General features: G+C 39.7%; 3 protein-coding genes across 5 annotated transcripts in view; all 3 read left to right on the top strand.

Moving 5' to 3' along the window:
- Window positions 1-1,228: 1,228 nt before the first annotated feature.
- On the top strand, window positions 1,229-17,516 carry LOC106915887 (IQ motif and SEC7 domain-containing protein 2-like). Its single transcript, XM_088007179.1, has 12 exons — window positions 1,229-2,203; window positions 2,872-3,189; window positions 4,356-5,410; window positions 5,497-5,658; window positions 7,513-7,635; window positions 8,052-8,218; window positions 9,548-9,687; window positions 9,781-9,906; window positions 9,995-10,094; window positions 10,181-10,342; window positions 10,546-10,740; window positions 12,744-17,516. Exons 1-12 carry the CDS (start codon window positions 1,868-1,870, stop codon window positions 12,755-12,757), a joined length of 2,898 nt encoding a protein of 965 aa, XP_087863305.1. The 5' UTR covers window positions 1,229-1,867; the 3' UTR covers window positions 12,758-17,516.
- On the top strand, window positions 12,786-17,516 carry LOC148158412 (uncharacterized). The gene has a single exon (XM_088007180.1). The coding sequence runs from the start codon at window positions 12,786-12,788 to the stop codon at window positions 13,920-13,922; it is 1,137 nt and encodes a 378-aa protein (XP_087863306.1). The 3' UTR covers window positions 13,923-17,516.
- Window positions 17,517-19,034: 1,518 nt separating this feature from the next.
- The window catches only part of kdm5c (lysine demethylase 5C), a 30,778-nt gene continuing 21,852 nt past the window's right edge, over window positions 19,035-27,960 (top strand). For 2 of the 3 annotated variants that reach the window (XM_014983823.2, XM_014983825.2), the window contains exons 1-6: window positions 19,035-19,368; window positions 21,092-21,239; window positions 21,866-21,943; window positions 22,131-22,253; window positions 22,341-22,511; window positions 22,658-22,792. In XM_014983823.2, the coding sequence (XP_014839309.2) occupies window positions 21,096-21,239; window positions 21,866-21,943; window positions 22,131-22,253; window positions 22,341-22,511; window positions 22,658-22,792 (651 nt within the window). In that variant the 5' untranslated portion in view covers window positions 19,035-19,368; window positions 21,092-21,095. Of the gene's footprint in view, window positions 19,369-19,391; window positions 19,772-21,091; window positions 21,240-21,865; window positions 21,944-22,130; window positions 22,254-22,340; window positions 22,512-22,657; window positions 22,793-27,960 lie in introns of those variants that run through there. The other variant, XM_014983824.2, reaches the window with a different exon arrangement.

Raw genomic sequence — 27,960 nt, forward strand, 5'->3', positions numbered from 1 at the left:
CTGGATGAGTTTTAATGTTTTACAGTGTGAAGTCAGGCTGAGTTTGCATTATGTTGGCAAAAAATGTCTGTTTCTTGCCAAAAAAATAAAATAATTCTTTACGTAAATGAACATCTACATATTTTTTTATGTAAATAAATATGTATCTATTGACATATTTTCTGCAAATGTCAATGTCCAATAAAAGAAAATGTACTTATCTATTTGCAGAAGGGTTATATTTTCTTTATTATAAAATAATCAAAAAGAAAACAGACATAAAAATAATAAAATCTTTTTCCTATTGTAAATATTTATCATAAACTATAAATTGCGTTTTTCTTTTCATGCAAAATTCGTGTCTCTAAATTACTTTTCATCTTGACTGAGAGTAAAAAAGGTTGCAGACCGTCATTCACAACCTGCGCAGCATCCTCAACACCCACCTTACCGATGATAACAGTCAACACGTCGCCATGGCAACAACGCCTTTCATCCTAACAACTGCCTCACCGCCCACTAAAGTCCAACAGCAACCGTCACCAAGCAACCCCCTCCCTGCTCCCCGTTCCTCTATTTAAGGAGCCGAAGAGGAGGAGGAGGAGGAGGAGGAGGACTGGAAAAATGATGCTGCGCGGAATAAAACTCAGCTTCACAGCAGCTCAAAAAACTGGAGGAAAAAAAACTAATTTTTAACATTGCAGATGGTAGAAGTGTAACTAGATCTGCTGTACAAATGTAGATTATGGCAATCGCTGCCTCCTTTATAGAGTCTTTTTGTTAAAGCGTGTTACGCAACTCTCAACAATCATTGAGCCAAGTCATGTGTTGCTTAAAGGCAGGATGTCCGGCTGAAGGACGCTGCATTGTACGACGTTTCCCCGTCTGCCCACTGCAAACATTCCAGCTCTGGATGTGAAGCAGCAGCCGGGATGTTTGAATCAACTGTTGATTTTAATAAATGAAAGGAAACGTTTGCTTTTCCTCCTCATTAACTCTCACACAGGAAGTTTCTGATGTCCAGCAGGAAGAGTGACCAATCAGGAAGAGGGAAATAAATGCTGGATTTGGCTTTTCTTTGTATTGATTAATCAATTAGAAATGATTTGCTGTTATGATTAGCATTTTTCTGGAGTTGATCGTCATGTTCACACACCTCAGACCCCAGCTGAACCCTGTGGGACCGGGCACGGCTGACAGAAGGGGGCGTGGCCAAAACCAGGGAGGAAACATGTGACACACACACACACACACACACACACACAAAGACTCGGGTGGACTTTTCTGGTCTGAAACCAGCAGGACTGAAGGATTTCTGGACTGACTCGATATACTGATAAGCTTTGATAAGTTTAATCTTGAGTAACTTGTGGTTCTTTCTGGATAATCTGAAGTTTTAATGAATGCGTTTTGTCTGGTTCCCCTGTAAGCCGGTGGCTTCGCTCCACAGCTGCTGACATAACACGCTGGTTTTTCCTGTTAGGATAGAGTTTCTGGTATGTGGCGCTGCAGAAATTTGTTTTTGTAGCAGATGACTTTTCAGCAAGTTCCAATACTGCGATGCGTATCTGACAAGGGCAGAACAACAGTGAGGGCAGATATGTCGACTTAGCAAAATATTAACTAGACCCTGAACTCTTCGGCAGGCAGAAATCTTTATGTTGGTCCGGTTACAAAATTATTCTGGGAATTTTGTCAGGTGCTCAAATTGCATGAAATAAGTCCTGATAAAAGTTAACAATGAGTTCTAGTAGACGGTGGCTGGGTTCTCGGCGCTCCAAAATTTACAAGTAAGTCCATATTTAGCAGCTTTGCTTGTAGATGCTGATATTCAGTCACTGTGGTCTGGAGGTCAAAATGTTTGCTGCTATAATTTCTCAAGCTGTTAATGACTCATAAACTTCTGCTTCTGTTTTTCCTCCTCCTCAGTGTGGAGGGGGAGTCCCAGTGTCCAGACACGGTCGCTCACAAAGACAGCTCCTTCAGCCAGTCGCCTTACCTCCACGGCTCACAGCGATACACTGACAGCGGCGGCGGCGCCCCCTCGGCTCCCAGGGGCCCGGCCAGCGTGGCCACCTCCAGCCCGGCCAGCCTGGCCTGGGCTCTGCGGAGCCGCCACCAGCCGGCGAGCCTGGCCCTCCGCAAACAGGAAGAGGAGGAGAACAAGAGGTGCAAGGCCCTGTCTGACAGCTATGAGCTCTCCACAGATCTGCAGGACAAGAAGGTAAAGATGCTGGACAGAAGCAAGAGATTCAGAATAAAAACGGCCGTTATAAAGTCAGGTCCTCTCAGGATTTTAGCAGAGGATGGCAGAGCATCCACAGTTTTACTGAAGTAAGAGCAGCACTATTTCAACTTATTTATACTCACGTAAAGTAAAACGCAGCCGACCAAGAAATTACTCAAGTAAAAGTAAAAATGTGTTTGGTAAAAAGTCAAGCACGGAGAAACTGATCAAATTATCAATCACTTAAAAATTACACCATCAGATGAGTCAAAAATATAAAGTTGAGTGGAAATTTTGGTATTTAAGAACAAAACTGGCAAAAAATTCATATAAGTAACAAAAAATAACCAAATCAGTTTCTTTCAATAAAAAAAGAAACTTCAACAAAAGCTGTATGTCTTTATTTGGTAAGTTTTGGGCTAAATAATGTTTGTTTTTCATTCATTAGGTGGGGAATTCAGAAATTTTACTCAAGTAAGAGTAGAGATACTTTATAATAAAATTACACAAATAAAATTAAAAAGTTCAGCATAGTAAAAATAGTCCAAAAAAGTAGCTAACAAAAGATTTGTTTTAGAAGTGTTTACAACTTAACAACTTTGGCCCTCGTCGCTAAAAGTTTGGACTCTACTGAGTGCCCACATTATTTTTCTCACCTTCTGCAGGTGGAGATGTTGGAGAGAAAGTACGGAGGCTCTTTTGTAAGTCGCAGAGCAGCCAAGACCATTCAGACGGCCTTCAGACAATATCGCATGAACAAGAACTTTGAGCGACTCCGAAGCTCGGCCTCAGAGAGTCGCATGACTCGGCGCATCATCCTGTCCAACATGAGGCTGCAGTTCTCCTTTGACGAGCGGCAGCCGCAGCAGCAGGCGCAGACGCAGACCAACTTCACCCACAACGTGGCCATCGGGCCTCCTCACTCCCCGGATCCGGACCGCGCTCCTGACTACACCCATCTGGAGGATTCCTTCTCCAAACAGGTAAAACTGATGAGAACTTATGAAGCCGTGAGGTTCAAACAGTAGTTTCCATTTACACTAGTAGATGGTACTAGCATTGAAACTGGACCTGTAGTATAACTGATTATGTAATGGACTTGTTTGGTTTCTAATGTTTTAATATGTGTTGTAATTTGGTGCCATATAAATCAAGATGAATTAATCTGAATTTTGTACATTTTTGTGTAGATGTTTTTTGCCAATAAATTCATGTTTTTGGTGTCTGGGAAATGAAAATGAGCTAGGTCACGTTCAACTGGCCTTACACCGTTACCTAGCAACCCCAGTTGAGCCAAGCCCTGTTACCTAGCAACCCAACCAGAACTCCAGCACATACAGCTCTGGAAAAGAATTAAGAGACCTCTTAAAATGATCAGTTTCTCTGACTTTACTTTTTATAGGTCCAAGTTTGAGTAAAATGAACATTATTCTTTTATTCTATGAACTGCTGACAACATGTCTCTGAAATACCAAACAAAAATGTTGTATTTATTTTCAGAAAATGAGAAATGGTCAAAATAAAAAAGATGCAGCACTTTCAGACCTCAAATAATGCAAAGAAAAGAAGTTGATATTCATTTAGAAACAACAACACTAATGTTTTAACTCAGGAAGAGTTCAGGACCAGGAGGTTTTCAATGGGGTTCAGTCCAGTGGGCTCTTAATTTTTTCCAGAGCTGTACGTTCTGCTGGTTTTACTGCTGTATGCATTGCATAATGGCTGCTGGAAAAGACAAGTATTTTGTTTGTGGACTTACTATTTAGAACCCACTTCCTGCATTCTTGTTGGTTGTGCAGGAGGCTCCATTTCTGCTTTTCAAAGATATACCATTCTATACTTGCTCATCAGTTTGCAGCCACTTTTATGTGTGAGTGTAAGTGTTGGGGGCGTGGCCAGCAGCAGCGTATTTGGGTTTTAAATGACGAAAGGACTTAAAACAGGCCATTATGATTTTAAAAATAATTAGAACTGATCAGACAAAAATCTCATTGCCTAAGAATGATTTTGTGCAACAAAATGTAATGAGCATGTTTTACATAGCCCATAGACTTATCATAACCTGTTCAAGGAAGTCACTTTTAAAATCTCAGACACACATAATTGAAGAATATGGCCTCAGTCATTTAATTTCTCATGTTTTCTCCAGGTCAAGTCCTTAGCCGACTCCATAGATGATGCCCTCACCTGCCGCGCGGGTCGCGATGACTCCCAGGAGGGCAGCAGGGAGGGAGGGCCAATCAGTGAAGACTTTGGAGAGTGCATGTGGAGTAGCAGCAGCAACCCTTCTTCCCAGAGAGGCTTGGGAGAAAGAGGCAGAGGAGCTGGGGGGGGACACAGCATGCATGGTGACAGTACTGCCACGTCTTACAGTGACGTCACTCTATACATGGACGACGGGATGCCATCTTCTCCTCTGTCCCTCGACCGGGCACCCAGCAGCACAGATACAGAGTACTGGGGCCCCAGCGGGGGTGTCGGAGGCCGTGAGGACAGCAGGGACACTGAAGGAGGGGGAAGCAGCAACAGCCGGCGCAGCACCCCATGCACCGAGTGCAGAGATTACCGACTGAGGGGGGCCCACCTGCCACTTCTCACAATCGAGCCACCCAGCGACAGCTCAGTAGACATGAGCGATCGTTCAGACCGAGGCTCCCTGAGCAGACAGTTGGTGTATGAGCAGGAACCCGGGGTGGGGTCGGGCTCCCCACAGGGAACCCTCAAACACACCCCCAACGCAGGCACCCACCCGTCCTCGGCGGCAGCTGCCCAGGGTCAGACCAGGCCACCAGGCAGATCCATACCCACTCACATCCCTCACCAGGTGGCAGCCCACCACCACCATCACCACCATCCCATCCATCACCATCAGTACCCTGACACGCCCTCGTCCTCTTCCTCACCCCAGCAGCCCCCCACCACCCCGCTATCATCTTCCTCCTCGACAGCTCTACCGCCCGGCGCTCTGGAGCAGCCGTGCTGCTCTGACGGAGACAACGACTCCCTCAACTCCACCACCAACTCCAACGAGACAGTCAACTGCAGCTCAGGCTCCTCATCTCAGGACAGCCTGCAGGAGCCTCTTCCTCCTCTGGGCAAGCAGACATATCAGAGGGAGAGCCGCCACAGCTGGGACTCTCCACCCTTTAACAGCGACGTGGTGCAGAGACGCCAGTACCGCATCGGTCTCAATCTCTTCAACAAGTAAGCTGAAGTTCCACAAAGCGCAACACTTCTATGTCCATGCATGTACAGTGATAAGGTTCATGCTTTGTTTGCGTCAACTTTAGGAAACCAGAAAAGGGCATCCAGTACCTGATAGAGAGAGGCTTCGTGTCGGACACCCCGGTTGGGATCGCTCGCTTTCTTTTGGAAAGAAAGGGCCTCAGCCGGCAGATGATTGGCGAGTTTCTTGGAAACCGACAAAAACAGTTCAACAAAGACGTTTTAGAGTAAGTATTCAAAATAAACAAAGTGCTGTGTAAAAAGGATTTATCTCAAACACATTTTATATAAAAATCAATAAGATTAGGCAAGGTAATGTAGGTAATTTTTTTTATGAAGCACATTTTTAGTAACAAGGCAGTTCAAAGTGCTTTACATAAATTAAAAGGAAATACAAACAAAAAAAAGACAAAGGGGTTTCTCTGGATTCTTGTTCTGATAAACTAAATGTTGGTTCTCCATGTTTGGTAAGATCTGAGAGGTGTAAAACTAAATGTTGGTTACAGTTGTTCTGGGTTGAGTTCTAGATTTGTACAATATAAAGCTAAACATTAATTCTCCATGTTTTAGATTAAATGCTGAAATCAGTTTAGAAATAGTTAAATTTAAAAAGCCATTCAAGCCAACATGACCCTGTGTAAAAAAAAAATGGTTCATGCCACCTGAGCCAAATAAATAATTGTCCCATCTCAAGTTTTTTTTTTTTTTACTCTAGTGGCCTTTATTTGATAGTTAATTGACAGGAAAATGGGTAATGAGAGATGGGGGAAGACATGTAGCAAAGGTCACCAAGGCCAAGAATCAAACCTGCGACAGCTGCGTCGAGGACCAAGTGGGTTGTGCTTAACCCCTGCGCCACCACAGCACACCCCCCAGCCCAAGTTTTTTGATAACTGGGTGTTTTACATCACTGTGGGGGAATTTTGCAGACTTTTCTCTGCAGAATTGTTTACTTCAGAGGATCTTATAGACTTTTCAAGCATAATTGGTCTATGTAATGTCATGCTTCAGCATTGTAACTGGGTTTTGAGACCAAAACATTCTTTTTAAATTATTATTTTTGTGTTTTTGGGACTGTTTGGTGTTTGGTTTTTGAAATTCCAGATGTTTTGGGATGCACCCTTTCTAAATGGTTTTCTTGTCAGCCCATGGAATATTTTCCAAAAAGTTTGGGGATCAAGATGTTGTTTAGTAAATTGAGCTTTACTAAAAAAACTTCTTCCTTGTTGTTTCTCCCTACATCCACTGGGTGGCGCAGGAGTTTTGATTGAATTAACTTTTTAGTTTGACAAAAAGTAAGTCTTGTGCCGGAAAAGGGAAGAGTGCCCTCTTATTCTTCTGCAATTGGAGAAATTCACAAATGAGGGGAAAATTAAGAATGAAAATGATTGGTAGACATATTGGAGCAGCGTCTGCAGTGATGTTAGGATGGTACTGGTCTGTCATGGTGCAGATTTATCAGTTGATCTATGTTCCTACCCATACCTACGCTCTGGGACTGAGATCATGCATACAAACGGCCAAAATGAGTTTCCTCCACAGGGTTACTGGACTCTCCCTCAGAGATAGGTTGGGAAAATTGATCATCCAAGAAGGATCAGAGTAGAACCAATGCTCCTCCACTTTGAGAGGAGCCAGTAGCTCTGGCACCTGGTTTGGGTGCCTCCCTGGTGGGGTGATCCAGGCACATACCATTGACCCAGAAGATGACCAGTACACCCTGGAGGGACTATGTTACTCGATTGGTCTGGGAATTCCTTGGGATTCCCCTTGAGAAGCTGGCCCAAGTGGCTTGGGAAAGGGAAGTCTGGGCTTCTCTCCTTGGGCAACCCATTCCCAGATTAGGGGGAAAATAATGGATGAATGGATAGATGGATAAAAGCTGAGGAAATCTGCATACATGCCCAGAAGCCACAGAGGAAGCTGTTGAACCAATTTGATTTTATAGAGGTTTACTCAACCCACACCCATGCACATAAAATGTGAATTACAGAATTACATAATACTGCTACTCAAGTTCAAGCATGCCTGGTTTGAAAGAATTCAGCTATAACCTCTGAGTTGTGTATGTGTTTTTGCAGCTGTGTGGTGGATGAGATGGATTTCTCAGGTATGGACATCGATGACGCTTTGAGGAAATTCCAGGCGCAAATTAAAGTTCAAGGGGAAGCCCAAAAGGTGGAGAGACTTATAGAGGCGTTCAGGTTTGTATATGAAAAATACCTAAAGAAAAATGTAATTCAATTGGTTTGCCCAGCAAAACAGCTGTATGTGGATCCCATGAAGATTTAATCAGGCTCAATGGATACTAAGTTAGCTTTTTAAATGAGACACAGTTCAGTAGACTCTATAAAACCTTTATTGACAAGGACAGATGGACATCCAGTCCAACTGGACGTCCAAACAGTTGCAATTTGCCAGGTCTTATCTGTGTCTCAAATGGGTATTGATAAAAGTTTAACTTGACCTATAAAAGGACATTATGTGTCTGTGGACAATCCCTTCTGGGGCACACTTTTGAGTCAATTTTGTACTCTTATGGGGTCCCATATGTAAATTATGGCTGGCTGTTGACTAAAACAAAGCTATAAGGTTTCAACTACTTCATTTTTGTTTCCAGTCAGAGGTACTGCGTGTGCAATCCAATCCTGGTTCGGCAGTTCCAGAACCCTGACACCATCTTCATTTTGGCGTTTGCCATAATCCTCCTCAACACGGACATGTACAGCCCCAACATCAAGGCAGAGAGGAAGATGAAACTAGAAGATTTCATCAAGAATTTGAGAGGTGCTGACCCATTTGCAACAGCGAAACTTTATTAAACACAAGAGTTTCAGCATGCACATACTCCTTACTGTTAAGGTTTAAAGGGATCCAAGATTAGTTGAAGATGTTGGCATAAATATGTTGTAATTTTCCTATTGACTAAAAAATTGCCATTTGTGATACACCAAACTCATATTTACTTTAAAAAATGTATGTCTTTTGTTATATTTTTAAACCTGCTGGGTTGATGACGTCATTAGGTCCATTCTGCACTGGAATCTACAGAGTAAAACACTGGAAGGCTTTCGATAATACCACGCTGTGTCACTATTGACAGTGATAAATTTAAATTAAAAAAAACAAAAAAAAAAACAACAGTGAGGTGAATCTGGATGCTTCCCATGTGAAAAAGAGTGCAATGGTAGAGAGCCGGAGCCGAATACATCTTCCAAAGGACATAGATTTTTATCCTCAACATTTCTCTCCAGAAGACTTTGAGTGATTTGTATGAGCAAAACTGGCGATCGTTGCCTTAACAAGCTAAAAATAAGTGCTATGCCACAGTTTTTATCCACAAACCCCGCTGAAACTGGAGCGAAAAGCACTGGGAGAAACATTAGACAGACAGCACTGGCAGCTCTTTTAAATGGTAACGGAGCACTACTGCCGCCCTGGAGGAAGACTGGACTGGACACAGAGCTTTAGAAGTACTTACCGGATCACACAGTACAACCAGATGTATGTATCATTCATCGTTTAATTTACGAAGCCGAAGGTATCAGTGGCAGCAAAACACCAGCTCCTACGGCTAACTCTTCCTCCGTTTGGTCCCCCTCATCTGCATTACCTCTTGTGATTTCTTCATTATGATCGATTTCAACGCTCCAGTTCAATTTAAAAAGCTTTAATGATGTTATTTATCACTGTTATGGATGCAGCTAGCATAGTTGGACCATTAAACATCACTTATCCAGAATGGATTGCAGCGTGAACAATATGGAGATGTTTGTGTGACGATATTTTATTAAAATGTATAATAACTAAACAGCCTACAGTATTACTGTATTGTTTTTACATCTACAAGTATTACTCATATAGAATTGATTGTTAAGACTAATTGTGGATCCTTTTAAAACAGTGTTTTTCTACCATAGTCCACAAGACACAATGCCCTGCATGTTTTAGGCATTCCCTTGTTCAGCACACATGATTTCCACTGAGGCTGATTAAGAGGGTGTTGCTGAATGGGGTGAACATCTAAAACTTGCAGATCAGAGTGCCTTGAGGACCAGGATTAGGAAACGTTGGCGATTATTTCCTAAAACCATTAATGTTCTTATCCAATCCAAGGTGTGGACAATGGTCAGGATATTCCCCGGGACCTGCTGGTTGGGATTTACCAGCGAATACAGAAATGGGAGTTACGGACCAATGATGATCACGTCTCACAGGTGCAAGCGGTGGAAAGGGTCATTGTTGGCAAAAAGCCTGTGAGTTTCTATAACTATTTAAGGCATCAAAAGATGGGATTTAATGGATTTTTTTCTGTAAAATTTATTTTGTCTGTTTCTTTGGGCATGTAGGTGCTGTCCCTTCCACATCGCCGGCTGGTGTGTTGCTGCCAGCTCTACGAGGTGCCTGACCCCAACAGACCTCAGAGGACAGGGGTTCACCAGCGAGAGGTCTTTCTCTTCAATGACCTGCTAGTGGTAAGGCTGACTTTCAGACTGCTATGATATTAAAGTTTAAATAATTGATCATGCACTGTGAATATATCAATTTTTCATTGCACACCAGGTAACCAAAATCTTCCAAAAGAAGAAAACCTCAGTAACTTATAGCTTCAGACAATCTTTCCCTTTGGTTGACATGCAAGTCCACATGTTTCAGAACTCATGTAAGACACTTTTTTTAATTTTGTACCTTTCAGTTAAACCTAGATTTCAGTTTGATCGTAACATAAATGTCTCCATTTCTAACTAGATTACCCTCATGGCATCCGCCTGACCTCATCCAGCCTTGGCGGAGAGAGAAAGGTTCTTATCGTGTTTATGGCACCCAGTCAGCAAGACCGCACCCGGTTTGTTAGTGACCTCAGGGAGAGTATTGCTGAAGTCCAGGAGATGGAGAAATACAGAGTGGAGTGTAAGTGCCCCATCTGCTGGTCATTTCTGTTAGTTAAACTGTCCTTGTTGGTTATCACAGCCATTGTTCTAGATGTTTCTAAGCATGAGAATGGAAACTTACCCAAGTTGTTGTTGTTGTTGTTGTTGTTGTTATGCAGCTCATTTCTCTGTGTTTTCTCTCTCTCATTTAATATTCCCCTGTGTTTCTATGTAAATCTGCAGCGGAACTGGAGAAACAGAAAGGTGTGATGAGGCCCAGCTTGCTGACGGGCACCGTGGTTGGAGGAGGCGTAGGTGTGAAGAGCGATGTTGTGAATGGCACCTTGGGAAGGACGAGCTTTGATGACAACTGCTCAGTGGGTGAGGGTCTGAAGCGCACAGCGCTCAGCTCATCTCTCAGGGACCTCTCGGACACAGGTGAGACAACATCACCGCTCAGACAACGTCAAAACCATTTCTCTAACATCATCTCTCCTGATTGAGGTTGGCCGATCTTGCTCTCTCTTTCTAGTCCTAAATTATGTTCCTCTGTCTTGCAAAACTCCTTTTATCTCTTGAGTTTTTCAAATTTTGTCTCACTACAAGACACAAACAAACTTTGAAAGCCTCAGAAAGAATGGTTCAACCTACTGCAAAGACCATACAAACTACAAACCATACCATGAGTTCATGACATGGTCATGAACTCAAGAGGATATAAGTTAAATAAGCATCACAACAGGACCGTGGCTATAGTAACTCTGAATGAACTGCTTAGATTCACAGTTCAGATCAGAGAATCTATTGACAACTATTATTCTGGCACTACACAAACCTGGTTTTCATGGCAGAATGATAAAAAAGAAGTTAATTGTTAAAAGAAAGACATAGAAATACACAAGTTACATTTCCACTGACCATATAATTGTTCAATTTGACATTTAGAAAACAAGTTTGCTTAATGGAAACAGGCTAATTTTGAAAAAACTCTCCTTTGTTGTTTGGATGAGGTGGCTTTTTTGGCTTTATTGAAATAAACCACAATTTTATCAAACTTTGGTTTATTTTTTTATGCTTTTTTCACATCACACGAGTCATGTGCTCAACAACCGGATGTTACTACTGGTGGAAACCACAAACAAGACGACAGGAAGTAGTCGGAGGATCATGAAACGGCATGAATTTAATGACTTATTACATGAACTAACTTATTCACATGAAATTTTAATTACGTTTGTTATTTAATGGAAACACTGCAATTGCAAAATAGTATGTTTTTGACATAGCGGAATATTGAGAAAGCTTTGCACAGATTTGTAATGAAAACGCAGCTTCAGCTGCATGATTGATGAAAGTGCTGTGATACCAAAACATAACCATTTGGTCTATAAAACGCAAACAGCCAGACCTGCACTGACTTATTGGCCAGTCGATTTATCTGTGTCAATTTCCTTAATTTTGGGATATTGGTAATCGGCCAATACTTACATCAGAAGCCGATACGTTCCAACAATCTTATTTACCTCAACGGAGGTCTAAAAATCAACCACTATCCTCTTCTGCTCTCTGCTGAGAGTTTTGACTGACAGACCGGCCCACCAGGGCATGTCTGCAAGTTTGCAGTTAACTAGTCATTCACTGTTGCCAATACAGGGACATTTTTGTTACATTTAGCAAAATTTCAAAGAACAAAAAACATTTGTTTTGACCAAAATTGGAATCAGCTGTTCAAGGTTTTTATAGCTCTGTAACTGAAGATCTGCTAAAAAACTGCAATCGGTGCACCTCTACTGCATTTGAATGGTTTTATTTTATTACTAACCCATATAATTTTGTTAGTATCGCCAGTCAGAGAAGAAACCTAAATCAAGAATCAGGAATTGCTCTTCTGACACACTTTTCATTCATCTGAATAACCTTGGGCTATTTTGCAAAGAAGAATCGACAATTATTCTTTAGCAGACATACGGCAAAAGACTAGTGGTTGTAATGCTTTATGTTGGTCTATAATATCTCAGTAAAATGCTTTAAGGTTTATGGCTTTAAAGTGACAAAACTGTGAAAAATGAGCAGAATAAAAATGCTTTTGCAAGGCACTGGATTCTTGTAATAAAGAAAAAAATCAATCTTTCACGCTTTGCTAACCTGATTCTTCCTGGTGGGGTGCAGGGAAACGTGGTCGCAGGAACAGTGTTGGTTCTCTGGACAGTACAATGGAAGTAAGTCTATAAAAGATTAGCTGAGATTAGCTAAAGGGCTTACATTTTCCCCTAACCGCTGCTCTGCTTTCTGAGTGCATGTGATTTCTACACTGACACCCTTTGCATGGCTTTTGCAGTTAAATCCGCCCCCAGCATGTTCTGTGTGCCGACGTCAGGAGGAGCAGGGATTGTAATTCTCCAGTGTGTCTTTTAAAACCTGATGAGTTTTTATGTTCCCAGGGCTCCATCATTAGCAGCCCGCAGCCTCACCAGCGCTATCCAATGCCGGGTGTGATCCCTGGCTGCTACAGCACAGAAGATTTCCGGCCTCATCGCCCCATCCTGAGCCCCGGATCGGGGGTGGGGGGTGGGCCGGGGCAGCAAATTACCACTGCTGGGACAGGAGTTGGGGGAGTCTCCAGCAGTGCAGAGAGACCAGGAGCGGGGGGCGGACCTGGGGGGAGCAACAGCAGCAACAACAGCGGCTCCTTCCTGGGTTCACTCTTCGGCAGCAAACGCGCCAAACCACCAGGGCCCCTTATTCCACCGGGGCCACCATACCCCGCACCTGTACCCCCACTGACTACTGGAGGAGCCCCTCCTCACTCCCCTTCATCCCTATGCCAGCTGGAGGGGGGGGCTTCCAAGATTCAGGCACTGCACGCACAGTTCTGTCACGTGGGCACAATACAGCCTCCGCCACCTTACTACCATCACCATCGCTTCCACGTCCAGCCCGCGCCCCCTCCTTTGCAAGGTGTGCCCCCTCATACTTTACAGAGAGGCCCGCTACCCTGTCGTCCTCCGGTTGGGCCTCCGCACGTCCAGCACCCGCAGCTGGCCCATCTCTCCCAGCTCTCCCAGCATGGGCTTCAGGGTCGCTACACCAACATGGTGGTCGGATGTCCCCCCCCTCTTTCTCCTCTCTCCCAACATTCCCAGAGCCAGCAGTTCGCCCTCTACCACGTGCAGCCCACACAATCTGCCAGAGGGGCCGGCGGCCCTGGTTCCAAACCCCCGCTAACGTTGTCTCTTTCCCACCCCCACGCACACTCCCAAACCCACCCCAGGCACGCACAAACGCCCCACCCAACCAGCCATTCCACCCATCAAACACACTTTATATTCGGCACGCTGCCCCACAACCTGCCGTCCGCCTCCGTCAGTGCGCATCACGCAGCCTCCGCCGCCCCGTATCTGCCCCAGTACCCTCCTCTCTCCTCTATCCCCCCTCCCCCACCACACTCCCCTTTACCCCCCCCTTCGTCCCCCCTTACCCCTCTTACACCTCTCTCCCCTCACCCCCCCCAGCACCCAGGGCAGCCTCAGCAGGGGCCGCAGGTGACCGGGGCTGGATCGACAGGTACGGTGGGCAGCTCCAAATCCAAACCTATCAACCGGATAAGCACCGTGGTGTGAGCCGGATGTGGAGCTCCAGAGGCCACCGCTTCGAGGACAGATACGAGGAGGCGGGCAGGTCCCGGACCCGGAGCAAGTCCGCCCGGACCGAGAGCAACAGCAGCAGCGCTGGCGACAAGAGGAAACGCAGGCTGCTGCGTCTCTGCTACTTTCACCTTCGCTTCCCACATATGTAGGCGGAGCTAAGGTTTGTTCAAAGTAAAAAAAATCTGAAACTGAAAAAAACATTTAATCTGAAAAGTAGATTTTAACTTTTTTTTTCATTTCAAATCTTTATTTTCAGCTTCAAAATTGATTTTTCCTGTTTCAAATCTTTTTTTCAGTTTTAAATCTTTTTTTCAGTGTTGAACTATTTTTAGTTTCAAAACATTTTTTCAGTCTTAAGTTTTCTTTCTCTTTCAATTTTTTTATAGTAAATCTTTTCTTATTTCAAAAGTATTTTTCAAGTTTCTAACTTTTTATCATTTTTTATTTTTTCAGATTCTAATCTTTTTTTCAGTTTCAGTTTTTTTTTCAGTTTCAGTTTTTTTTCTCTTTTGAACAAACTTGATGGCCACACACTTTTGCCACACACAATCAAAAAAAAGTCTATAGCCATATAATTTAAAATGAAACTAAATCTATATCTGATTATAATGCTTAAGTTTTACTTGTTTGAAGTCATGAGTATGTATGAGAATATTTCCATGTACAGTACCAAGATGTTATAATGTGACACTGGAAAACCAGAGTGTTCCTGTATCCACTGGCTCACAGTGGGTTTGTAAATAGAGACTGAACCACCGAATGCATTCCAGTTGTAGTTTTGCTTTGAAAAAAGAAGAAAGTTGAAAAAAAAAGAAGAAGAAATCTCCCTTGACTTTGCAATAATTTTCTTGGCTTCATGATGTCTCCATCCCTTGTTGCTGGTTTCACTTTGCCATTTAGGCCACTTCTTTATTCTGAAGAAGACCTCAGATATTTGCTCTGTCTTAAACTTCTAAAACTATCGCAGGTTTTTAACGCTGTTCTGCCTTCCTGGTCTTACATCAGCTGGAGTCATGGGGCTTGCTAACACTTTCTGTGTGGGTTTGGAAATCTAATCAGTGATACAAACAATAATATAGTTTAAGTGTTTCTGAACCTTCTTGCTGTTTTATTGATATTACGATATACCTGCTCTACATGAGTATAATCAATATTGTCCGATCATTGTTTTGATCAGTGATTAATTATATCAGCAAATGTTTGTAAAGTATGTGCACATACAGATTCTCTCATTTTGCCATAACCACTGGAGGGTATTCTGATATGTAAAATATGGTTTTCTTTCACATTATCATATTTTTTCCGTTCGGTCTTTAATGTTGAGTATTATTTAGTGTTAAATTAATTAAGTTTGGATTCCTCCAAACAGAATCAGCCTTTTAGATGACATGACCAACAACATTAAGATTTATTTAAGTTTAATTGAGGTGATGTCTAAATATAAGAATGGAAATGTAATTATCAATAATCAACTGACAGTTAAGGTCAGAGTTTTGCAAACAGTAATGTCAAATTAATTTTTTTTTTTTATTGATTTATTGTTTTCATTTTATTCCAAGGTGGAATAATTACACAACACGTAATTTAGACGATAATAAGGAAAAAAGCTTGAATATGTTGTAGATTTTATCTGATCCACACAGAGCAAAACTTGGTCGTACAGGTTAAAATAATGCTTGCTTGTTCCTTTGGAAGTTTCACTTTAAGCAGATGTTAATTTAGGAGATTTGGCCTGTTTTATAATTCTTGTCTTGTGTAGTAAATTAAAGAAATGCCAGCATTAATGACATTTCTTAACTATTTATTCTTTTAAAACCCCCTCAAGATTTCACCCTGGCAATAGAATAGCTTAAATAAATCATTAGAAACGCAACATTCATATAATATTTTGCTCTTCATGACTGTGTGTAAGCCTCTGACTAAGGCTGCGGTCACACTGCAGCCTGAAGTGACCCAATTCCGAGTTTTTTTTTTTTAAATTTTATTTACTTTTTTATGCCTTAATGGGATCTGTATCTGATCTTTTCATGACAGCCTGAACAAGACAGATTGGATTTTTTTCCGAATGCGATCCAGGCTGCTTAGATATCTATACGAATCCGATTCTAACGTGACCTAATGACCAGGTCGCAGCCAACCGACTTGAACGTCATTGATACTCGACAAACGTCACTATTCTGCGCCCTGACACGTGCAAGCGGGAAGACAAACAACAACCGTGGCGGACGATAATGAGAATTAAGTTGTTAATATGCAACTCCGGTCGGCAACAACTTCAAAATCGTAAGCTATGCTTCACCGTTAGCATCCATGTTTACTTCCGCAAACATCGAGCACTTCTTTTTTATGGCGGTTGGCAAAACACTGAGCACGCTCTCGATGTGTGACGTTATTGCGTCCTCCACTGCGCATGCGGGACACTTTCAGGTCGTTTGCAGTTCACACTGGAGGTCACATACACGTCGCATATATTTGGAAGTGTGAAGGACCACGGCAAAAAAAAAAAAAAATCCGATTTGAGAAAAGATCGGAATTGGGTCACTTCAGGCTACAGTGTGAACGTAGCCTAAAACTGTATTTCCTTATGTCAGATTTTGGTTATTGTGTTTTTTTTTCCTTGTTGAGAAAAGCACACTTTGTGGTTTTGCACATGTGAGGTCTTAAGTCAGAAATGGCCTTCTCCTAATCTTCCCTCTTCTGTCACTTTGAAAATCAAAATACTATATTTTCTGATATCTCAGCATGTCGCTGAAGGCTACTTGTGTGAAATCACTACAATAGTTAAGAATGTAAAATAGCCTGCAGGTACATACTTTATTTTATGTATTTTTTTGTTTTGTTATTTATTAATTTTCTTGTGGGCTGTATGTAAGTGTTACCCCCTTTTTGCTACTGCATTTTTCAAGATAAAATTGAGCACTGATGTAGTTCATCTTCAGTGCCATTTATTACCAAAACTACATATTTTTTTGATCCAGAATAGAATAAATCATAGAGGACAAAATTAAATGTCAGTAAGATGCTGAAACTTCAAGAAGATTTTAACTTTTAAGAAGGGATTTTAAGAAAGTTTTGAGAATGTTAAATGGAAAGTATTTGTTGGCTATTCTTTTTATTGTGTCCTTTTTAACTATTCCTGCATGAATATATCTGCACTTATTGAATAGATTGTACTATATAAACATGAATGTACATATTCAACTATACATAGGCTTCTTATAATTATGGGATGAACTGCTCCCATTCTGTATTCAGGTGCGTGCATGTGAGTCCCACTAGGTATGCACATTTAAAGCAAAGACGGGGACAGGAAATGTTGTCCAAAAGGATTATTGACCTCTTTTCTTCTTTTCTTATTGTTTCATACTGCCAGAGCGAGAATGAGTTACAGCGATTATACATTCAAGGCCTGGGAAATGTTAATATGTCAGTGCACTTATTGATATTATTTTTGAACATGATTTTCTTTTTTTGTGTACGTATTACATGTAATGGAAGAATAGAGAACTGAGATGTGAATATTTATTGCTTCTGATAAATTAAAGTGTCCTTGCAGTGAAGTAACAAGTGTGTGTGGGTGTGATTTATTTTCACTTTCACAACTTTATGGTTCAGAAAAAGTGGCATAAAATATGTTTATGCATTTTACCAGAAATGTTATTTTCTGTTTATCCGAATGTTAGAAAATTTAGATCAAATCTGTCAAAAGTAAGCAAATCATACATGTTTCTTTAAACAATTTGATTGGTTTATTTCCAACTGTTTGTTAGTAAGCGGTAACTATTGATTACTTTATGGATTAGTTTAATTTCTAAAATGTTGCCAGAGGTGTTCAAAACTATTGAGGGCCAAATGTGTCACAATCTTATAAATAAATAAGTAATTTTAATATGTTGTACATAATAATACACATACAGTATAACAATTGAAATAAAAAAATAAATATTTATATGAAATAGATCAAATTTGTTTTATGTTTTCTTAAATGAGCTAACACTTGATTAAATAAATTGTAGTCCACATTTTAAGTCAAATAATCTTAAGTTTCTTTGTACAGAACATTTTAGCAATAATACCAGTTATTAAACAAGCATTATATTTTCTCAAATACCATAATCAAATATACATAAAAATATTAATCAATTTTCCAGTTATTATTAATCAAAGGTAATTCTAAACAAGTGAGTTTTTGACATTGATTTAAATTAACTCAGTGTTTTGGCTGTTTTGAAGTTTGCTGGAAGTTTCTTGCAGATTTGTTTGGTGTATAAAATCTGAATTCTGCTTCTCCATGTTTGGCTCAGAGTTAAAAATGTTTACATATTTTCTTCTTATAGAAATCATTATATATATAAAAAAGTTAAAAATAATAAACTCATATAATTTTAAATAATCTGAAATGTTATTATTATGAATCCTATGACATTTTTTTCCTATTTCTTTGCTTGTTTATTTTTGAAAAGTTATTAAGAAGGCTGGTTTATACTTACACTGCAAAAACACAAAATCTTACCAAGTATTATTGGTCTAGTTTCTAGTGCGTATATCATAACACACTGGAAATAAGACGAAACTAACTTGCAAGTACTTTTTTTAAACTCAACAATTCTTTACAATTGGGAAAGAAGTGCTGGTTCCATTGGCAGACAGTTTTGTCCTGGTATATGTGAAATAATAGTATGTTTTCATCAATATTAATGATTTGTTTACTTAAAACAAGCTCCCAATTTTTACAGAAATGTCACTTGTAAAATTAATTTTGTCTAGATAAAAAATACTTTACTTGGTAAATTTTTGCGTTTTTTCAGTGTAAACCCTACCTCACTAATTCTGTAAAAGCTTTCAAAGGTGAGCATTTCCTTTTATGTTATATAACATAACACGGGCTGTTTGAAATATTTCTACCGCTATATTTTAAACATGAGTGTGATGTGATGTCGACATCTTAATTTCCGCAAAAAGACACCAAATAATGTTGACCTACTTTCTCACACAACTGTGCCATTGTAATTGCATGGCATGTTTGCGTATGTGCGCACTACTTTCAGGAAGAAAACGTGGGAGGCGGCGTGTGCATATTTGAGGTTGTACTTCGGCCATGAGAAAAAGCTAAGATGGCGTCTCGTTAAGATGCACAGGATGGCCTGAAGAGAGTGATGATGTTGATCGGAAAATGATTTATCACGACAGTAATTGAGAAAGTTTGAGATTCTCGTTTAGTATTAAACGAACATCAGCCACTCATACATTAAGCCCTTGCGGTTGGCAGAGCGGTGTGTATGGAGAACCGAAGCTGAAAACGGGTCAACTTTGCTAGCCAACAGAACAGGACCGAGCACAGCTGGTTAGCTAACCACCAACAGAGGAAGGAGTGCGGCCACAGTCTTTATCATACCCCGGGACATCGAGGTGTCTTCGGGTCAGTCACAATAATTCAGCTAGACACTTGTACTATAGCGGACTGGATATATTACTGGATTTTTGTTCATGAAAAATACTTTATAGTCGACATTACCAGCGCTGTGTAGTCATGGGTTAGCAGGTCTGCGGTTACATTGTTGACTCCTTCAAGCCACTCAGTTAACGTTAGCAAACGGATGCTAGTTATCTCCACCAGTGGGAGGCAGTGGGACGGTGCTGCTAGGAAAATTTGGAGGCCTTGATGCTAACCCAAGCTGTTGGTGGTGTTATGGCCTCTCGTTGCTGGATAATGGACGTTAACTCGGGTCATTTTCATCAGTAGGAGCAGATGATTGACAGATAATTTAGCTTCACGGCTTTTGTTTTTTAATACTAACCGTGTTTAACGGCTGTCGCTAAAGGTAAGCTTAGTGTTTTACGTCAGTTCTCACAAGTTTACTTGCTAACACTGTCAGCTAATGGGATAAAATAAAGAAGCTGGTTTGTATCGACCTTAAAATGAAGCTATGTGTCATTTTTGGCTTAATATTGATGTTTTATGATAGAATTGTAAACCAAGCCCTGCCCACGTATAAGTGGAGATGCCTTTCTGGCCTTTTAATGCATCAGGGTTCATTGACTCAACGCCATTGTTTGCCTGAAGGCCCGTGAAAAATGTAGTTTACGCTCATTGAAATACTAACATCAAATTGAGTTTATTTTAAGATTATTTTCGCGAATATTAACGAAATGGATCTAAACCTGCTTCCAAACTCGATATGATTGTTGTCTTCTCACATTAATCAACAAATGCTGTCATCTGCTAAACATTTGCCTTTTTTTTCTTATTGTTGTGGAGTAAAACTGATTAAGTTTAAGGTTTTGTTTACAGCGTATCTTCACGTTTGGTGATTGGTAGCACTCATTTGTCTTCTGTTTGGATTTGCTGAATTAGGCCTAAGGATTGCTGTGTTCACTCTTTCCTATTTTGAAAGAAATAAAGGAAAACATATGGTTGGTTAGGTACATATAACCACCTTCAGACAGTTAAACATAGCCAGAATTAGATGGGACATATGTAAATATATAAACATGAAAAATGGCTGGTAGATGTTTCCATGTGTTAAGTAGATAAGAAACGCCACTGTTATGCAAATTATTGCTGTCAGTCGGCTCAGGTAACTGTTGTTATGCTGTTAGGTAATGTTTGAAATTGGACTAAAAAGGTGTAACTTGAGTCCTTCTGGCCTCTCATGTGCTGGGGTTTGTTTTGTTGTGTGTGATGTTGGGGGAGGGGATTTCCTGGACAATAAATTGAATCCTGGGGTTTTTCCATCAATAGAGAAGCAAAGATTATAGAAACTACTGTCCTGTGAAAATGATTGAATTGGAAAATGTGACATATTTGAAGGAACCATCAAGCTAGTGCTAAAACGAGGAAGTAGTGATTTTGAAAGACTAAACATATTAGGTATTGTTTGAAGAGACTTTAATTGAAGTTTGAAATTTAAATGTTATTTTAAAATATCCTTTATTATAATTTGTTTCGTTTTCCTGTCAGTGGAAGGATTTGTTGTAATATCCGTCAGGTAATGAAAACATGTTTTGGCTGCTCAGAAATGTAAAATTCTGGCTACAAATAGCTGCACAGATTCAACAAACAGAAATATTGATAATATTGTGCCCATTTGTTTGTGTGTAAAGCTGTTTAACTTGTTTTTTTGTGCTTTTCCTGTTGTCAGGGAAATGGAAGTAGAAGAGTTCATCCCCCCGCCGGAGTGTCCTGTTTTTGAGCCATCATGGGAGGAGTTCCAGGATCCTCTGGGCTACATCGCCAAGATACGTCCAATCGCAGAGAAGTCTGGAATCTGCAAAATCCGACCTCCGCCGGTAACTACCTGCTTACTTCTAAGTTACGTTGCAGAAACTGGATGTTTTGCTTTTTTTTTTTTTTTTGGCTCTAACAAACGTTAGAAGAACTCTGGCCTTCCCTTCAACATGTCTCATCTTGATGCAGACAGTTTGGTGATGTTTTCATGCAGAGAACCATGAGCTCGTCATCTGGGCTTTCTGTCATTGCTTAAAGAGATATTAATCACTCTGCATGCAAATGAAGAAAAAGAAATCTCTGACTTATTCTTTTTATCATTATTGTGACACTTGGTAAACAGTTTGAATGATCAAAATCTTTTCTGACTTAAAACAAGAGACGTTTGGTTGGATGTAACTTCAGACAGCCAGAAAAAAAGGCTTATGTCGTTTTCTTTTTTTATTCGGTATATGTAACTATTTGTGAATTTATGAATATTTACAGGGGAGATCTGACATTTTTTAGCAATTTCCTTGAAATTATTAATTATTCCATAATAAAATGAGATTTTACTCTAGATAAGTGTTTTTTTTAATCAATATAATTTGCTGGAAAGCCACATGTAAGCAAGAATTAAGCTCAATCTAAGCACAACTTTGCAGGATAATTCACAAGTTAAAGTCTGAATTTCTTTGCTCTCACTCAGGACTGGCAGCCTCCGTTTTCAGTGGAGTTGGAAAGCTTTCACTTCACTCCTCGCATCCAGAGGTTAAACGAATTGGAGGTAAGGCTCGTCTCACTCTAAACTTTGTCCTCCAATAAAAATTTGCCACATTTTCCAGACGCATCTTGAAGCAGACGGCTGCTACTGTGTCTCAATTTAGTTTCATGCTGCACTAAATGTTCTGCAGCTGTGCATCTGTTCAGCCGGTATCGCGACGTTATTTGGGACCGTTTTGTTCTCATTTTAGGCTGAGACCAGAGTGAAGCTCAACTATTTGGACCGCATTGCCAGATTTTGGGAAATTCAAGGGTCTTCTTTAAAAATCCCACATATCGAAAGGCGCATTCTGGATCTGTACAGTTTGTCAAAGGTGAGTAAGTCAACATTCGCTCAGGAATGTGGGCTGTTTGTCTCTTTGAGAGGATTTAAACGGTGTATTTTTTTCATTTTTCCTCAGATTGTGGCGGATGAAGGAGGCTTTGAGCTGATCTGTAAGGAACGACGATGGGCTCGTATCGCGCAGCGGCTCGGCTACCCTCCAGGGAAGAACATCGGGTCTTTGCTGCGCTCACATTATGAGAGGATTGTCTATCCATTCGAAATGTTCCAGTCTGGCGCCAGCCTGACGGTATTACTCCACTCTTAAGTTGTACTTTGCCAGTTTTTTTTATTTTTTATTAAATTGCAATAAATTAAAAATTTAAAGAGGCAGGTTATTGTTAATAACTAATCTCCATTTTGAACTGAGATTGTTATTTTTTGTTCGATTTGAAGCATTGCAAGCCAAAGCACTATGATGGAGAAGATGTGGATAAGGAGTACAAGCCTCACTCCATCCCACTGCGACAGTCGGTGCCGCCGTCCAAAGTGAACAGCTACGGACGCAGAGCAAACCGGTGCCAGCCTGACGTGAGTCACCTGCCGCTGCTTATTTCTGATACCTCTGGAGCCAGAAACGCTCCGTGGAAAACTATTTTTGATGCACACTATCCAACTACACCTTTCCTCTTATTGATTGATTGTTTCAATAAGAAGCAAATTAGAGAAAATCATGTAGTTTACCAGCGATGGTCCATCACTCAACACAGTTCAGATCCATCTGTTTGCTTTTATTATCTGTGTTTTACACCTTGCAAACTATAACTTACGTTTGTTCATATATTCAACATATATGAACGTTTTACTGACTGTTGAGCCTGTAAGAAACTTGTTTTTATGCCATTGGGGAATTTCTTTGTATTTACAGTTCTCCTGCTCAATCAGTAATTGGGTGGTTTTGCCACTTTTGGTTATGACTAAATAATTTAGAGAAAATATTGAGAAAATAAATGCAAATCTAATAAGAAAAAAACTCACCTTTTCAGCGCCTTAAAAACTTCCAATTATTTTTTCCCCCTGTTTTCTCACATTAAAACCAGGAAGCTTAATAATTGAATTTTTTTATTTGAGGTCTTGTGATAAACCAAGTCTGCTGTATATAACTATAAAGGATAAGAAAAAAATATACATTTTTATTCCTTACAAATCAAGTTAATGTAAAAATTCCCTCCTGACTTGTTAAAAGACATGAAGGATGTCGTTGCGACTCTCCTTCTTCTCACCGATTCCTCTGGACGACATCTAAGAATGCAATCTTTATTTTTTTAAAAGAGAAGATAGTTTGGTTCAAACAAGAGATAAGTCTATTTGTTTTTATTTTTATCTTGTTTAAACAAGATATTGTTCCTGAATTTATTTGCAAACTCTTGCATTTAAACGCTTCTGTGCAAAATGAAATTCAGTATATTGATTTGGAAAGTCAACTAATTAGTGCTTCTCCTATTTCAGTATACATACACTTGTTCTGTTGAAGGCCTCAGTTTTTTTTATTATTATTACTATTTAGTAAATGTTAGTGAACAATTCAATTAATGAGGCACATGGCACATAAAGTTGTGGAGATATGGTTATAGGCTAAGTTTTTAACAAATTTAAAGACGATGCAAACCTTAAATGTACTCCAGCGTAATGTTTGCCACGTAGAAGAAGGCGCTGTGCTCAGATGAGACCAAAATAAACCCTTTTTGTTTATATACAAAGTACTTTGTGTGGTGGAAACGACAGGGAAGCTGCATCTGATGAACCGACGGCTGGAGATGAACATTAGAGTCCTGCTGGAATCACAGCAAAACGTGGATCTGCAAAGTATTTACTGCGGAGGCTGGGATACGAATACAAGGCTCTGTTTTTAGACGCTTATCTGTGAAGACGTCACTTCGTTTTTATCTATTATTCATGTTGGTTTGTTACATAAAATTGCAGTAAAATGCATCAGAAATTGAAAAGGTAGGATGTGAACTTTTTAAAAAAAATGTTTTGAATAGACAAATACCTAGCTTCCTGCTTGTTGCATAATAACATAACATCTAATAAATTTCAAATTAACAAATTAATTTTAAGAAAACACAATAACTACAAAACAGGAAAAAAAATAGCTGACATAATCAAAAAGGAGAGAGTAGAAGCATAGCTTATTGTTCAACAAAAATAACTAGAAAATGTGCATTTCTTGCAAAAATGCAGCATGAATGCTGTATGCTCAGAGTTTTTGGTAAAAAAGCAAAAATCCCACCCAACAGTATTAGAAATTGGTGCAGAAAAACTAAATTTGAAGGTCACAACAGTTTATAAGCTAATAAAGTAAAACTAGCTAAAATACTAATGATCTTATTTAGGCTAGCACCTGCATGTTGACCTACCGTAACAATCCATGCACACTGGGAAAAAAAATCTAAAAAAAAGCTAAAATTAGCTAAAAAGCTAAAGCTAGCTTAAAAAGTAATACTAGCACTGAGGCTAACACCTAGCATGGTGGCTACAAAAAACATTCTACATGCATGTACAACGAGTTCCTGCCAGAAACAGGAACTTGTTGTACATGCCCATATGATCGCATATATTCACACAGATGGATACAGTCTCTAGTTTCTTTTTTTCCGTCAGGGTCTGTATATCAAAAAGTTAAACTACTTTCTGGGCAGGAATAAACACCTTTGAGTGAGAAACATGCACACAAGTTAGAACCGTTCAGGTAAAATTTGTGCTGCCAGGTCAAAGTCCAGTCACCTTTTAGTTGCTGTATCTTATGAACAACCATCCACGATTGAAGGCAGCATCATGACTTCAGCTTTCTGTTCCATCTGAGTCGTCATTGTCTTACATTGGAAGCTGAAGCCTCTCATGCTCTCTGTGCATGACGGCTGCCCGGATCCGCTCGGCGCCAAGCATGCTGTCCGCTGCTCAGCTGCAGAGCGCGTTTCAACCAGGACGGCTCACGCTGTGGCAATATGTGGATTCATTTTGTGGAAATCACATGTGCACATATTTGTTTTTTTTATGTATATCCTGATCACTGCAAGGCAATAGCTGCAAAGGTCTGTGTCCTTAAGTAGGCCTGTCGTGATTGTAGATTTTGCTGGACGATCAATTGTCCCGATAATTATTGCGCTATACAGTAATGTTGTTTTAAGACCATTATCAACTTTAGGGATGCACAATGTATTCACAACATCGTTATCGGCCGATGTTAGTCATTTTTTTAACATATCTGTAAAAAAAACAACAAAAAAAAAAACACTGGGCCGATATGAACAATCAGTATTTATTTTATCTCTTTCTGGTTGGGTTTTTTCCGAAGGTACTGAAAAATACATAATACCAATAAATATTGGTTATCACCATAATAGCAATATTGGTATCGGATATTGATATTGGCCCAAATTTTCATATCGATGCATTCCTAAGTTACGTAATGGTAATGGTATAATAAATTGGATTAATAAACGTTAAATTCTAATGAACAATTAACATTTGAGGAACTGGAAGACATTTAAATATGCTAAATAGATTAATAAAAACAGAAACGACCAATAAAATGGAAACTGAAGTTTCTGTAAAACGTCCTTCACACAAAATGGATATTTGAGACTGAAGACTTTTATCATCCAGATTTTTGCAGAAAAGTGATAAGTCATTCAAATGGAAACTATTGAGTTTGACTTAATTTATCACATGATTAATTGATTTACTGCTTATTGTGACAGGGCTATTCTTAAATAATAATATAAAACATTAAGTGAACAATTGTTGCTGTTAAATTGCTCCCTGCTCGGTCAGAAGTGGAATTAGGAGTGGACCAAAAATCAAATCCTGTTCAGATAAATCTTAAGTCGACTCAGATAATGTTGTTAAGTCCGCCATCTTTTAAATGTTGTTCTTCTTTTCTCACGTTTTCTTCAGAAATTATCTCCACTCTTTGTCTTTCTGGTTTTCCAGGAAACATTTGGGATCTATTTCAGTGTTTTCCCTTTTCTACAGCTTTTAAAAATTAGACTATTTTAAAGTGTTTCTTTATATCTGACAGGTTGAGTAACTTTGGAGATTAAAACTGATTTTCCAGTATAACATCACAACCCCATAAGACTGAACACTGCACTTGCTCTTTAGTTCTAATGAACAGTAAAACCTGATGTTTAATCATCAACCAAATGAATAAACTGCGGTCTTATTATAGACATCAGGTGTGTTTTCTGTGCTTAACTTGAGCTGCGCGACTATAATCGAGTTTCTTCCAGCGAACTTTGTGGCGTCAGACGAATGTTTGTGTCCAGAAAACGATTCGGTGCACTCAGAGCGGATTCCAGCTTGCTTGCTTTCCATCCTGCTGCTCTGCTTAATTCTGCCGTTATTGCTTTGTGCTTCTGGGGTGTTTGGTTCCCTGCTCACATTCTTATGCTTTCCTTTGATGCTTTCTCATCCAAATATACAAAAAGGTAGTTATTTTTACTAGCTGCATGATGTGAAAATGTGTTTTACTCTGTTGTTGTTTCTATTGCACACACAGCTTCTGGGTCAGGCTCCATCTGGTTATAACATTCCTATTTTCATGCATATTTATGCTTTTCTTCACTTAATTTGACATTTTCTCCTTTTTGTTGGTATATTTTGCAAATTGAATTAAAAGTGATAGTTGTAGGACAGCGTGTGAAGATGATTATATCCAAAAAACATGTAATGTTCCATGCAGTTGATGGGTTTTTCTCTCTAGTAAAATATCAATGCATGTGTCTGAATTTGAACAAAACGTCCAGATCTTCTGCTTTCAGTTGTATGCAGCCTTTTTGTTTACTAAAGCAACCAGAAATTAGACTGAATTGTCATTGTTACCTACCTGTGCATACATTAAATTAAAATAAACATAATCAAAATGTTACATACATACTCGTTTGGATTTACATGGAGTACGCCAGATATACTTTTATAAATTTTAATGATTAGCACTGGCAGTAGTGCGTTTGTGACTCGTTCTATACATTTTGAATTGAAACACTGAAAAAACATAAAACATTACATAGCAGCAAACAGATTGTCAGTAGAAAAGATTATGTGGTTTAATGCTCCAAATGCTTTAAAGTCTGAAATAATTTTTCATAAGAAAATTAGTTTGAAATGAAATATTTGAGATATTTAACCCTTAAAACCTCTTATAAACTAAATTTTCATCTATTTAGTTTCTCAAGATGTTTAAATTCTCTAAACACTTTTTCAGTAATTCTGTTCTAAATAACTTTTTGTTCACTAGATTAACTAATCATTTATTAATTTACTTAAACAATGGTTAGCCTGGTGGGGCACAAGTAAAGCCTGGTGGCCCACCAGACTTATATATAACCCTGCAGTTGTCATATAAACAGTCACGCCACAAATGCTAAAGAAGCTTGCTGATCAGAGGCTTTTTCCAGACACACTGATGGAAATTTGAGTGTAAGGAAGAAAAGTTTGGTCAGAAAAAGTTTCATTTTTTGCATTGAGCCACTCCCAAACCAGAGCAGACACCAGAAGCATCTCAGGGGAGAACAGACCGTTGCCCAATGTTGCATAAATCTTCTCGTGCATTTAGTTTAGAACCCAGCGTACCAGAAGCTGTTTGAAGTCCAGCCTGACACAGTTGGCGATGATTTAGGATCCATGTTGTTTGCAGATGAAGGTGCAGCTGGAAACTTTAAAGCACTTTTTGCTTCTCTCTTTTGGCAAAACGT

The sequence above is a fragment of the Poecilia mexicana genome, unplaced genomic scaffold (assembly GCF_051168715.1).
Source record: "Poecilia mexicana isolate PSO_F unplaced genomic scaffold, ASM5116871v1 scaffold_7, whole genome shotgun sequence".
Lineage (NCBI taxonomy): Eukaryota > Metazoa > Chordata > Actinopteri > Cyprinodontiformes > Poeciliidae > Poecilia > Poecilia mexicana.